Below are 12,745 nucleotides of genomic sequence, written 5' to 3'. Positions count from 1 at the left end.
ACTATATTTTTTTCTTTCCCCTACCCGTTGTATAATACGCTAGCCGGAGTATGTTTTCTCGTAATAAAGGTTAAGTAAGCGCTAAGTGGCGAGGCGGATAAGACGACGAGAAACTTGAGAAAACCACTCGACTGAAGTTAACAGCCATTAGCGTGTGGGAAGCGGCCGCGACATTTTAGCGAGGCACCAAGTTAAGATCGGCGCGAGGCTCAACACAAACACTTATTATCACCCAACGCTGGCTTGCTGGCTTCTTTTTGTTGTTTGTGTTGTTATTGTTATTGTTGTTGTTGTTGTTGGTGGTGGTGGTGGTAATTTTTCGCTTTTTTTCATCATGTTTCTGATATTATTATTATTATTATTATTATTATTATTATTATTATTATTATTATTATTATTATTATTCTTGTTATCATAATTATTATAATCAGTTATTATTATTGTTGTTCATGTTATTAATATTATTTTGTTATTATTGTTGTTAGTTATTTTTATTATTACAATCATTATTGTTATTATTTTTACTATTGTTACTATCATTATTATTATTATTATCTTTATCATTTTTATCATTATTGTTGTTGTTATTAATATCATTGCTTTCTTATTATTGTTGTTATCATTGTTTTATTATTGCTATATTATTATTATTATTATTATTATTATTATTATTATTATTATTATTATTATTATTTTTCTATTTTTACTATCACTATTGATATTATTATTATCATTATTATTATTATTATTATTATTATTATTATTGTTATTATTATTACTATTATTATAATTATTATTGTTATCATTATTATTGTTATTATCATTATTATTATTAACATTAGCATAAGAGAAGCAGCCAGCAGGGCCGTGATTGCTATATTGTAGTTTAGATTATCTGCGCTCCTTTCCAACTTGAATTTTCAAAAGTTTAATTGTTTGATCAAGAGTTTGACACCAACACACACGTTCACGAAGATTGATAAACCCTCACGTCCACCCACCAGCCCCAGCCACCCTCCACACTGCTCTCCTACACTCACACACACACACACACACACACACACACACACACACACACACACACACACACACACACACACACACACACACACACACACACCTACTACTGCGTCTAATGTTTAATCTATCCGGAATCAATTATTGAAAACTTTGTAATTGAGTCCCATTTATCTGTATATACGGACGCACAATCGACATAGAGGAACAACAAACCCAAAATAACATTGACACATCATTCAATCTAATAATTAGTTTCTGTGAGTTCATCTTTTACCTTCGTGTTTTTTCTCTTTTTATTTACCTTTATAAACTTCCCACAAGGACACGAGGAGGGATTGTCTTCTAAAAATACCCACCTGACGGGGAAGGAGCTTCAGTAAAAGGATTTAGGGCATTAAACCCCTTCATTTGACGGGAAATGAGTGTAACAAGGGATTGAAAGCGTTTAGGGTCCTTCATTGGAGGGGAATTGAGCATCAGGGAAGGGATTTGAAGCATTTATCCCGCGTTACTTGAGGAAATGAGGAACACGAGAGAGAGATTCAAGACAGCCAAGGTTCCGGTAGAGGAGAATGAAGGTACAGAGAAGGTAATGAGGTTGTCTGCTTATTTCCTCCCGCTGGTTCTGCTTCCCTCTTCTATTTCCTTATTCTCCATTCCTCATCTCTTTGGTTTTCGGTACCTTCCATTCACCCTTGTATATTACTCCATCATTTATCCCTTTAGACTTGCCACCTATCATTACTTCGCTTCCATATTGCTTCTCTCTATATCTTGTCTTCCATTCGCTTCCTGGTCTCCTTTCATCATGCAAATATAGTCTTTTCTATATAATAAAACATTAAACTTTGCCATAAATCTATAGCCGGTCAGCGGAGTATAGCTATTATGTTTGCCGGTCAAGGCGGCTAGCGGCTTTGCAATTGTCCGCTCTTAGAAGTAATATAATATTGAAATAGCACATTATCCCCTTAAAATATACACAGACGCACTTACATACACCTACACCCACTTACACACACACACACACACACACACACACACACTCATCTTATGTCGAATGAAAAACAAGCCACACACACACACACACACACACACACACACACACACACACACACGATATAACACAGTAAATCATGTTAGATATGGACGAAGAGAGCCAGGAAGGAAAGACATCTATGAGGCTCCCGCCATAGTGATGTCACGGCCCGGCCCGCCGCGGTGGGCCGATGACGTCATGGCCTGGCCCGGTGGTCTGATAGCGCCACAGCCTGGCGGGCTGATATCCGTTACGTAAATAATTTTGAAAATGACCTCTCGAAAAAACGCCGCCAGACCCGAATGCTTTACATATTCTGACTTGGCACATATTTTAAATAATATAAAAATGTAAAGAGATTCCAAACCCCGGTAATATTAAAGATCTTTTAAAATAACTATAAATAAAATGTTGAAGTCTTGACTCACCTTAAAAAAAAATAACTGTCAGCCCAGTCTCACTTAAAAGGAACAAATCACACTTTAAAGAATTAGAACAGTCTTTTCCAACACTTTTGAGAGAGCTGGAGCCAGAAATAAATAATCCACGGGGGTACCAACAAAAATATTATTGGAACATTAACATTGTTAGAAAACAATTCCACTCTCCACTAATCCCACTGACCAGGAAAGCGAAACACTTTAAAACACATCAACTATTTTTTGAAAACAATAACATCTTGATACTTCCTCTAACAAAAATCTTCCTACGACGGTCATGAAAATTTGGCACCAAAAAACAGCCTTATTTAACACAAAAACAACGCCAGTAACAACATGCTGCGCTCCACACACGCACGGAAAACACTTCAAACACAACCAAATATTTGTAGAATGCACCAAATTTTACTATTCACCCCAAATAAACTGTCCAGAAATTAAAGAAAATAATCCTGGGTTCTGGGTGGGCCAGGTTAGGCATATCCAAGACGGCGGGGGAGCAATGGAGGGGTTGACTCCCACCCCTTTTACCTCGCTTAAACCTTCACCAAGCTTAAACCTGCTCATGGCGGGTGTATCTCAATAGCTGATATGAAAGCATAGTAATGCGGCTGCATGTTGTGGCAAGACAGGCGTATAATACTGAGAGATAAGGCTGTAAATACTGATAAATGAATGACCCAAGATGGCGGCGGGGACTTCGGTCGGGGGGACTCCCCCTCACATCCTCTCATAAAAAATCATTTAAGAATGGCACGAAAGCCATTTGATGATTGATATTGAGTTATCCCTTGGCTGGCTCGCCTTAAACAAACACTCACTTTGAGAACGTAGTTCTGATTCTGTGGTTCGGTTTCGTGGCTGAGTCCAGTAGTATGTAAGATGAATTGCAGAAGTGGAAACACCAACACAGTCTTGTTATTGTCACCAGAACTTTAAAAACACTCGTGAAATCCCGTACGAGTCACTTTAATCAGAGCCGTTTGAGTGTAGAAATCTTGTTAATATGTCACTAGAATCGTAGAAACACTCTCACAATCCTGTGTCAAATGAATCTGAGGTTTTTAAATGTGGCAGTACCTCTTACTCGCACACCACCTCCCGTCACGAAAGACTGAGGACTGAGGAGTACTGGGAGTGGGAGGGTGGGTAGCACCGAGGCGCCTTATTGACTAGCTTATTACTTGATTAAGATTGCGATCAGAGTGGTATTGATACTACTGCATAGATAGGTAGTACAATTTGTCCTATACTTATATTAGTATTAATAAGAATGATATAATTAGGTATTAATTAAGTAATGTGATTCCTGCTTGTTCCTCACTGCTAACACGCGCATTAACTAAAATATAACATTTTGATCAGGAATGTCTTTACCAGGCTCTAGGTTGTTACTCTATGCTTGTTTCTTCTTAATGTAACAACCACCAAGCAAACATCACCAATGTGTCTGCATGCCTGTATCTTTCCTTCCATCGGAACAAAAAAGACAACGAATCGGCCCTATAGGATTACTTTTATTCAACTGACGACATCACAAGACATGGGAGATTAACTATTCAGTTCTAAATACAACAAACTTCAAAGAACGAGCTGTCATGTACGTAATATTTACTAGGCGTCAGAACAGGAAAATATTTACTTTAGTGTCCCCGTCAATTTTGCGATACGCAACAATTAACAGCATTATATAAGTAATGCATGGAATGTCTTTAAACATTTATAAAATGTGTGCAGGTGTGGTGAAGGTTTGGTAAAATGTGACGTGTGTGTGAGTGTGTTAATTTGGGAGATTTTCATGTGTGTGTGTGTGTGTGTGTGTGTGTGTGTGTGTGTGTGTGTGTGTGTGTGTGTAATTTCTCACCACCACCACTACTACTACTATCAATATTGTTGCTACTACAACTACTATTACAATTCCTAATACTATTACCACCACCACCACCACCTTCATCACCATCACTACTACTACTACTACCACTACCACCCCCACCATCACCACCATCATTACTACTACTACTACTACTAGCACTACTATTACTACTACTACTACTACTACTACTACTACCACTACTACCACCACCACTACTACTACTACTACTACTACTACTACTACTACTACTACTACTACTACTACTACTACTACCACTACCACCCCCACCATCACCACCATCATTACTACTACTACTACTAGCACTACTATTACTACTACTGCTACTATTACTACTACCACTACTACCACCACCACCACCACCACTACTACTACTACTACTACTACTACTACTACTACTACTATACTACTATTACTACTACTACTTCCACCACCACCACCATCACTGCTTCAGCCATGTGTGTACGACGTTTTGAGGACTGAGTTTGCTGTAGAGAGAGAGAGAGAGAGAGAGAGAGAGCGCACACCTGCACAAAGGGACGGGTTGTGGGCAGGCACGCGGTCACTGTGCCTAACCGGGGAGTGGGGGAAACTTTCTCCAGGAACCAGATGAAGTTTAGGTCAGAGGGTCAAGTTCACGTGCTCACCCCGGCTCTCCTTCGCCCGCACTCTGCCCATCCTCGTCCTTGAGACCTGACCACCGGATGTTGTTAGGGTAGCCACCACAGTTTCATCAGTAATGCAAGTCTGTGTGTTTGTCTGTTGTGTATGGGAAATCACGAGATGAGGTTGTGATATTTATGTTGCTATGGAGTGACACAAAGCAACACAAAAGAAGGACAAACAGCATCAGTCTTAAAGATCTTGATGCTGGCTAGTGTTTGTAAGAGTTATATATATATGAAAGACAAGGTAGGAAAATAGATAGACAGACTTACTTTATCAATGAAAGAGTTTGCTAATTACGGAATACAATATGCTTTTGTTTATAAGTTACTGTATACATATATAAAAACTGTCTGATCTGAAGTAAGAGATGTATTTACCAAAGTCAAAACAGCAAAACAGACATTAACCCTTTCTGTACCATGCCGCGTTTTCATATTCATTTTGGCTAATATTTGTCGATTTTATACATCAACAGAGATTTATATGACGAATTAGATCAGTGAAGACTGTGGCTATTAATCTTGTGACCTCCATAGACTCTTCCTAATGCAAATAAAATCATCTAATCATACCCAAAACTCAAGGTAAAAATGTCTCTCAGTACTGAAGGGACTAAGACAGACATACCTTGTTGATTAAAGGTTTAACCAATTATTATGCAACAATATGCCTCTTTCACTCTTAATCTGAACTTTTAAATGGTAGGAGATAATAGATGCATCGCACACATATGTTACTCTTTCAGGTTAGCAGTTATAATGTGTACTAAGGTGGGAGTTTCCTTCTTTATCCTCCCACTTCATCTTCACTGGCAGAGGAACACAGGTAACCCCAATATCCAGCGCCAAGGCAGAGCGCATAGGCAGCACAGTATCGTATATGCCTTGACGTGACTGAGGTAAGAAAACAGACACCTTCTTTTGTATATCTGATGTATACTGTGGTTATGAGTTGAGTCGTGTTTTGGTTTGTACACACTCTCTCTCTCTCTCTCTCTCTCTCTCTCTCTCTCTCTCTCTCTCTCTCTCTCTCTCTCTCTCTCTCTCTCAGGTTGATTAAAACTACAAAACTACAACATTTTTACCTTAATCTTTACTGCTTACGTGATGGTTTATATCGATGAGTGAGGTTGAGTTGTGACATTGCTTGAGTAAACTTTCCTTAGAACCACACTCGTCTCACTCTGCCGGATGCAACTACTAATAACGGCAAGTAACACCCTACAGTCCTTTATCGTGTACATCATTAAGTGAACCTAACTGTTCTTAACCTAACTTAACTTAAATGCCACGTATACAATCTCCTAACTGCCGCTTATACTACCATATGGCCATGCTGTATCTCCTAACTACTATTCTTCTTCACTTTCATCCTTATACGTATTCCTTATCTTCGTGTCAAGTGTCTAGCGGCTGCTCTGAAGACTGATCAGATGAAGAAACTACTCTATTAGAAACGAGATAATTTGTAAAGGCAAAAAATAACAGTACCTTATATGTGCTAAAGTTACTGGTATATCACAAGCATCCTTCGTGGTGAGACGGGTGTGGTTCAGAAATAATGCCTTGATATCGATGCAGGGATGGATGGCTCAGACTAACCGGGGATCATACCTAGCAGGGACTCACTTTGGAGATTACAAGTACAGTCACTGCCAGAATTGTTGCAACCTGACGCTCTCACTTCCATGTGTTTAGCGTTTTCTTTTCGTCTTACGTCCTCTGATCTCCTTGCTACTATTCACTTATCAGGCCTTACAGTTGACAGGAAACAGTTAAGCTAGAGAAGAACGTTAACAAGCTTCTGGCTGTGATTGTTTACTAAGAAGGAGAATCGACCTGTCTGTGTTATTAAGCTCTTCAGTACCATGACGCATTTCCATATTCATTTTGCTTACTATTTGATGATTTTATACAGCTTCAAAAATTCATGTGGGGATTAAAATAGTGAAGATTGTTGCCATTAATCTTCTGACCTCCATAAACCCTTCCTAATGTCAATAAAATGGCCTAATCGTACACAAATCTCAAGGTAAAATAGTGTCCCAGAACTGAAGGGGTTAAGAAGCAAGTGAAGGGAATAATGAACACCGGGACATTTCTGACGAGTTAGGAAGAGTGAGTGAAAAAGAGGGAGCGGGAATCAATTCATCTCATAGTCAAAACCAGTCAATCCCCGAAAAATAAATAAACACAAAAATACATAGTCATTGATCTATTCACAGCAGTTTCTCGATATTCTTCATTTCCTTCTAAAACTGCTCGACGAGGAACCCAGAGAAGGTGGTGTACGCCTCATCGTAGGGGTGTTCGTACAGACTTCCGTCCTGCAGCTCAAGGTGCACTCTTTCCCCGGCGTTAAGGAAGATCAGGGCTGAGTTTGACCCTTGCTGGTAGTCAAATGTGCTGCCGTAAGCCGTGACTTGATACTTGCCCTCCTTCATAAGTGCCAGGCTGTTGGTGGGACGAGGTGCAAAGTTAGCTTATAGGAAAGAGAGACTAGTAATAGACAAAGGCAGCATGTACTTGATAGGCAGGGAAAAATGTATGCGGGAAAAATAATGAGTGCCAGACTGTGGGTGGGAAGAGGTGCGAATTTAGCATACGGGATGAGAGACCTAGAAACATTTGGCAAAGAATCACTTATGGTAACAAAATGAAAAAAAAAACGTGTGTGGGAGGAATTCATGAGTGTCAGTACGTGGGTTGAAGGAAATGAGAACTCAGGTTAAAGGAAGGGAAGACTGGGAACAAGAGGTAAGCAAAACAAATACATACAGTGAGGGAGTGGAGAACAGAACATGTGCGTGGGAGAAATTCATGAGTGTGTAATAGATGCAAATTGAGCTAGAGGAAGGAAAGGCCTGGAACCACTAGGCGAAGGAAACAGACATGTACATAAAGTGAACGAGTGGTGAAGTACAGGCAAGTATAAGAGAAACATTGCCTTGAAACTTATAAATAGGGAAACACACTTAGAGAATGTGAAATAGTGTACACCTGAAGACTAAATTTAAACGAAGAAGCAGAAAGACAGTGCAGATCTTCTATAAGACAAACACGCCTTTAGGGAATGTCAAATGATGGATGCCAGAAGACTCAAGTGGATGAAGTTGTAACCTAAATGAACTAAACATTGCATAGAGGTGACTTATAGAGTTAGGTACAATACACTATAAGGAATGTCAAGTGATGGATGTCAGAAAACTCAAGTGGATGAAGTTGTAACCTAAATGAACTAAACATTGCAAAGAGGTGACTTACATGCAGAGTTAGGTACAATATACTGTTGCTAATACCTGGGTCCTGTAATGTTTAGTATTATGTATCAACACTCGGATGAAATACATAAAAATACTCTAGCTAATGTACTTTTGTATTACCTAATCTCTCTTTCTGTTAATCCTTTCAGTACAATACGAAACAAAAGTGTCAGAAGTAATATACGAAATCTTTACAAGTACTGACAAGAAACATGGAAATTAGACTTAGAAGAAATGTAAATGCCTCCGAGTGGTCAGTAATTAAGGGAAAATGTACCAAATGGCAGTCAAAGGGTTAAATGTAGATCGCTATGACTTTCTCTGTTCTCCCGGCAAGGTGAAGTGAGGTTGGCGATGCTGTGACTCGATGTGTTCCTGTGAGCAGAGTGTGAGCTAAGGACGCAACTTTCCAACTTTCCGAATAAGGAGCACAATGGTAATGCATGATTTTTTATTGTACTTATTTTTTGTCAATAAATTACTACTACTACTTCTACTACTACTATTTTTTTGTCAATAAATTACTACTACTACTACTACTACAAATTACTACTTCTACTACTACTACTACTACATGCCAGTGAAATGCAGTATACCACCTTATGTGATGGAGGTTTAGACCCTACATGTTCAAAGCGGATTTAATCTCTCAAGAACACCACTAACAAATTGGTTCTCTCGTCAAATTATCATCACGGCTCAGTGCGTCATGGTTCCGGTAAAAGTAAGTTGGAAAGCATCGCATAAAGTTTTGCTGGGTAAATAATCAAGTATTGTATCAGAAAAACCCAGGTAACTTATGAAACTGGTGATGATTTTGGGAGAAATATAGTTTAATTTATTTCATCTATGTACCTATCTATGTGTCTCTTCATCTCTGTAGGTTAACTCACGTAAAGTCCCCTTGGTTCCTTGACAGGGCGTGGAAGGTGAAGAAGTAGGCGCCAGAACACGGGGCCTGGAAGTCACTCTCGCTAGCAGACCAGCCGCCGAGGTTAGTCAGCACATCCTGGGAAAAAATGAAGATGTCTTGTTTAAATTAGAATCTTGATCCACCTTACTGTTTACATCATTCCGGCCCGTTTTCTCTCCTCCTCTCTACACCCTACAGTAACAACACAAATAAATGCACTTTCTCATCATATATCCTTCCTATTTCACGTAAGTCAAAGCAATGTGACTTTCTAATACCACCGTGACACTACTATTTACCTCATCCCTGCCCATCTTCTCTCCTCCTCTCTACATCCTACAGTAACAATAAAAATAAATGTACTTTCTTATCTTATATCCTTCCTATTTCATGTAAGTCAAAGCAATGTAACTTTCTAATACCACAATGACACTATTCTCTAAAGTTAAGACTCGTGCATATCTCTCGCCTCGCGTTCTCGTAGGAATAACACAAGGAAGGTGATACACAGCAGTGGCCGAGCGTGTCTCGTGTCAGGGAGGTGAGGGACGGGGTGAGAGGGAGGCGGTGCAGCTCAGGTAGCGTCCAGTATGGTGACCTAGATTCTGCTTCACCGGTATGTAGGGAACGGGGTCACGTGATGGCGGATCTTAGCCAGTCAATCCATCTTTCTATTTTCCCTTGTTGTTCCCTTTGTTCGCATGACTCCACATAAGGTCTTGGTTTCCTGCCTTATTGATATGCAAGTTGACTAGGTTTTTTTTCCATTGTTTTCCAGCATTGGTAGCGATTTTTAACTTGTTTGTTATCCTAAAACCTGTCAACGTGATATATTTGTCTTTGGTTCGTTAATAAGATCACCTACTATAGCCTTATCATGTTAGCAATAGTGTCTTTCGTGAGATTACCTTGCTGACCACCACATCTCTCCAAAGGTTCACATACTTCATTAACCATCACACCACGCACTCGCCCACTCGTCCACTCACTCACCTGGAACTTGAGCTTGGAGGGCGGCGAGGTGATGGTGGCAGTGGAGGGGTCAGCCTTGCGTACGCTGAACCCGCCGGAGCACCTGTATGAGAAGGAAGACAGGTTAGGCGCCCTCTGCTTACTCATAGCACCGTGATGCCAGGATACTGTGGGAACATGTACTACAGACTTGTGCTCATAAATTGTGTCGGTATTTGATGTAGGGAAGCTTAGGGAGAGAGAGAGAGAGAGAGAGAGAGAGAGAGAGAGAGAGAGAGAGAGAGTTGGGGAGGGGAGAGGAAGGAGTAGGTGTATTACTAGAAGTAGGAGGAGAAAGAGAAAAAAAAAGAGATGATGAAAAAGAAGAAAGACGAGGAGGAGAAAAAAGAAGAGTAATGTGGCAGTGCCCGCGCCTCAGTTGGCAACCGTGCCCCAGGGACTCACAGCTCTAACGGATCATACTGGCGCGGCGTGGGGCGGGGCGCTGCCTGACGGTCCTCCTGCCCGACCACCGCCACCGTCAGCGCCGCACACACCAGCGCACCTCGCACCCACATCTGGCAATACACGCCCTCTTTTCTAAGGGTTGTATTCAGAAATGCTTGGGTCTCTCACCACGCTGTTTCTGAAGATACTGAGATGATTAGCCGGGTTTTCACGAGTGTTTCTCCTGTTAATATGTAGAAGTCTTGTTAATATGTCACTAGAGATATGAAAACATCCTTAAAACTCGTGTCATTTCAACTAGAGCCTTTTGAAAGTAGTAGAAGTGTGATGCAGTGTTTCAGAATACAGTAAACCTCGACGACATTTGTTTCTGATCAGTAATACAGGAAAGCACGTCAGGTTTTTTTCTTTATTCTCTCACAAAGTATCAATGTTTCGTGTTGCTTGGGTCAGTTTGTCTTTGGGAGTACATCACGCACGACACTGAGGCCACATCACGCCAGTACTCGCCACAGCACACCACCGTCACATCAACACAAAGCCGTCAAGGAACACACAGATTGTCACTTCCAGCCTCGTATCTCAGTAATTTGGGTCTTCACACTCTCCCGCCTCGCCTGACTGCTTGTGTCTTCTCTGCGAACACTGCGGCTTTCCCTCCAACCGACGGCTGTATATATATGCCCTCCCCCGCTTCTCTCTGCCCGGTCTTGTGACGTCACTTGCCATCCCGCCCTGGGCATCGGACCAAACGGGGCATGGGGGAGCTGGGCAGAGGCACGCTACCACACTGCCCCGGCCGTCCTCCAGAGGGTCAGATCTAAGTGGCCTCTTCCCAGCGCACATCCTTGAGGGAAACTCCAGACTGACACCCTTCCTGTTTATTGCCTTTTTACGACTTTCACGCTGGCGGGGAACATCTGCGCCGTGGTGGAGCGTCACTCTTGTGGTCTCTATTTTCACCAAGTTGTAATGTTTTCTGTAATTGTTTGTGGAGTCGAAAAGATGTGAAGGAATGATAAAGAGTCAAGTTTATTTATTTTGTCTTTTTTGTGGGTCATTAAATCTTCCTTTCTATGTGTTTTTTTTTTTTTTTTCTAGACCGGATTTTCTTGGCTCTATTTTGATTGTATGTTAAATTATGAGCTTCAATTTTCTTTTTGTATGTGTGTTTGTGTCATTAGATTAGCTCCTGAGTATCTTTCATTATTTCATTAACCTTAAAATAATCATGTACATGTTTGGGTGTTCGTATATAAAACAAAATGAAATATGAGAGGCAGGCAGCAAATTAATAAAACCTCAACAGTTCCCGTCTAAACTATACCTATTTTCTATTACAATATGCATTTGACAGATGGTAGAAGTGTACAAAGCCCAGAAACTTCCTCTCCTAACCCTCCCTTCTGATTTTAGCTGTCACACCGTTCGAATCACATAACCATCCTCCGAATCTTGTTCTGAGCCACATGACACACTACTGGTTGCTCAGCCCGCGCCACTCTCTTGTCGTGGAGATGCTGGAGGCAGTAGGAAGTTGCGTTTTGGCTTGTGGTTCTCGTTGTGGTTCTCGTGGTGAATTTGTGGTTTGCAAAGGCGACGAATGGACCAGGTTGGGACGCTCGGAGCACCAGACGCACGTGAGGGAGAGCGTGACGAAGCAATGGTGGCGTGTAATGTTAGTGCATCTTGTCAGGCGGTGATTGGGTCTCCGCTTCATCACATATTTCCTTAGGTGAGTGTACGAGTATACAGTCAAATCTTTGCTGAATAATACACCTGATATATAATCGTTGACATTATGTACGAGCCAAAGAAGTAATTAAGGCCAGCATTCTTAAACGGTTTGCTCTCTCACCATCACTACTTTCCAAAGGCTTTCGTTGAAGGTGTCTTATGTTTTTAAGGATATTTTTATGGTTTCGCTGATGGACCGGCAAGATTTCTAGATTAATATTAACAGAAACTATCTTGAAAATCCGCCTAGTCGTCTCTGTGGCCTTAGAAAACTGTCGTGGTGAGAGAGCAAGGCGTTTTTGAATACTGACATAAGACTTAATTAACATTCTCAATAAACTGACGCCAAGACGAG

At 40.8% G+C, this 12,745-nt stretch overlaps 1 protein-coding gene across 1 annotated transcript; it reads right to left on the bottom strand.

Moving 5' to 3' along the window:
- Positions 1 to 6,129: 6,129 nt before the first annotated feature.
- On the bottom strand, positions 6,130 to 11,283 carry LOC123506718 (caprin-2-like). Its single transcript, XM_045258982.1, has 4 exons — positions 10,651 to 11,283; positions 10,228 to 10,309; positions 9,215 to 9,330; positions 6,130 to 7,512 (listed from the first exon to the last, which is right to left on the bottom strand). The coding sequence occupies exons 1-4, from the start codon at positions 10,761 to 10,763 to the stop codon at positions 7,311 to 7,313; spliced, it is 513 nt and encodes a 170-aa protein (XP_045114917.1). The 5' UTR covers positions 10,764 to 11,283; the 3' UTR covers positions 6,130 to 7,310.
- Positions 11,284 to 12,745: the final 1,462 nt, after the last annotated feature.

This window comes from Portunus trituberculatus, chromosome 20 (assembly GCF_017591435.1).
Source record: "Portunus trituberculatus isolate SZX2019 chromosome 20, ASM1759143v1, whole genome shotgun sequence".
In the NCBI taxonomy this organism is placed as follows: domain Eukaryota; kingdom Metazoa; phylum Arthropoda; class Malacostraca; order Decapoda; family Portunidae; genus Portunus; species Portunus trituberculatus.
Note: the sequence above shows the minus strand (reverse complement) of the source record. Positions and strands in the feature narration are given on the sequence as shown.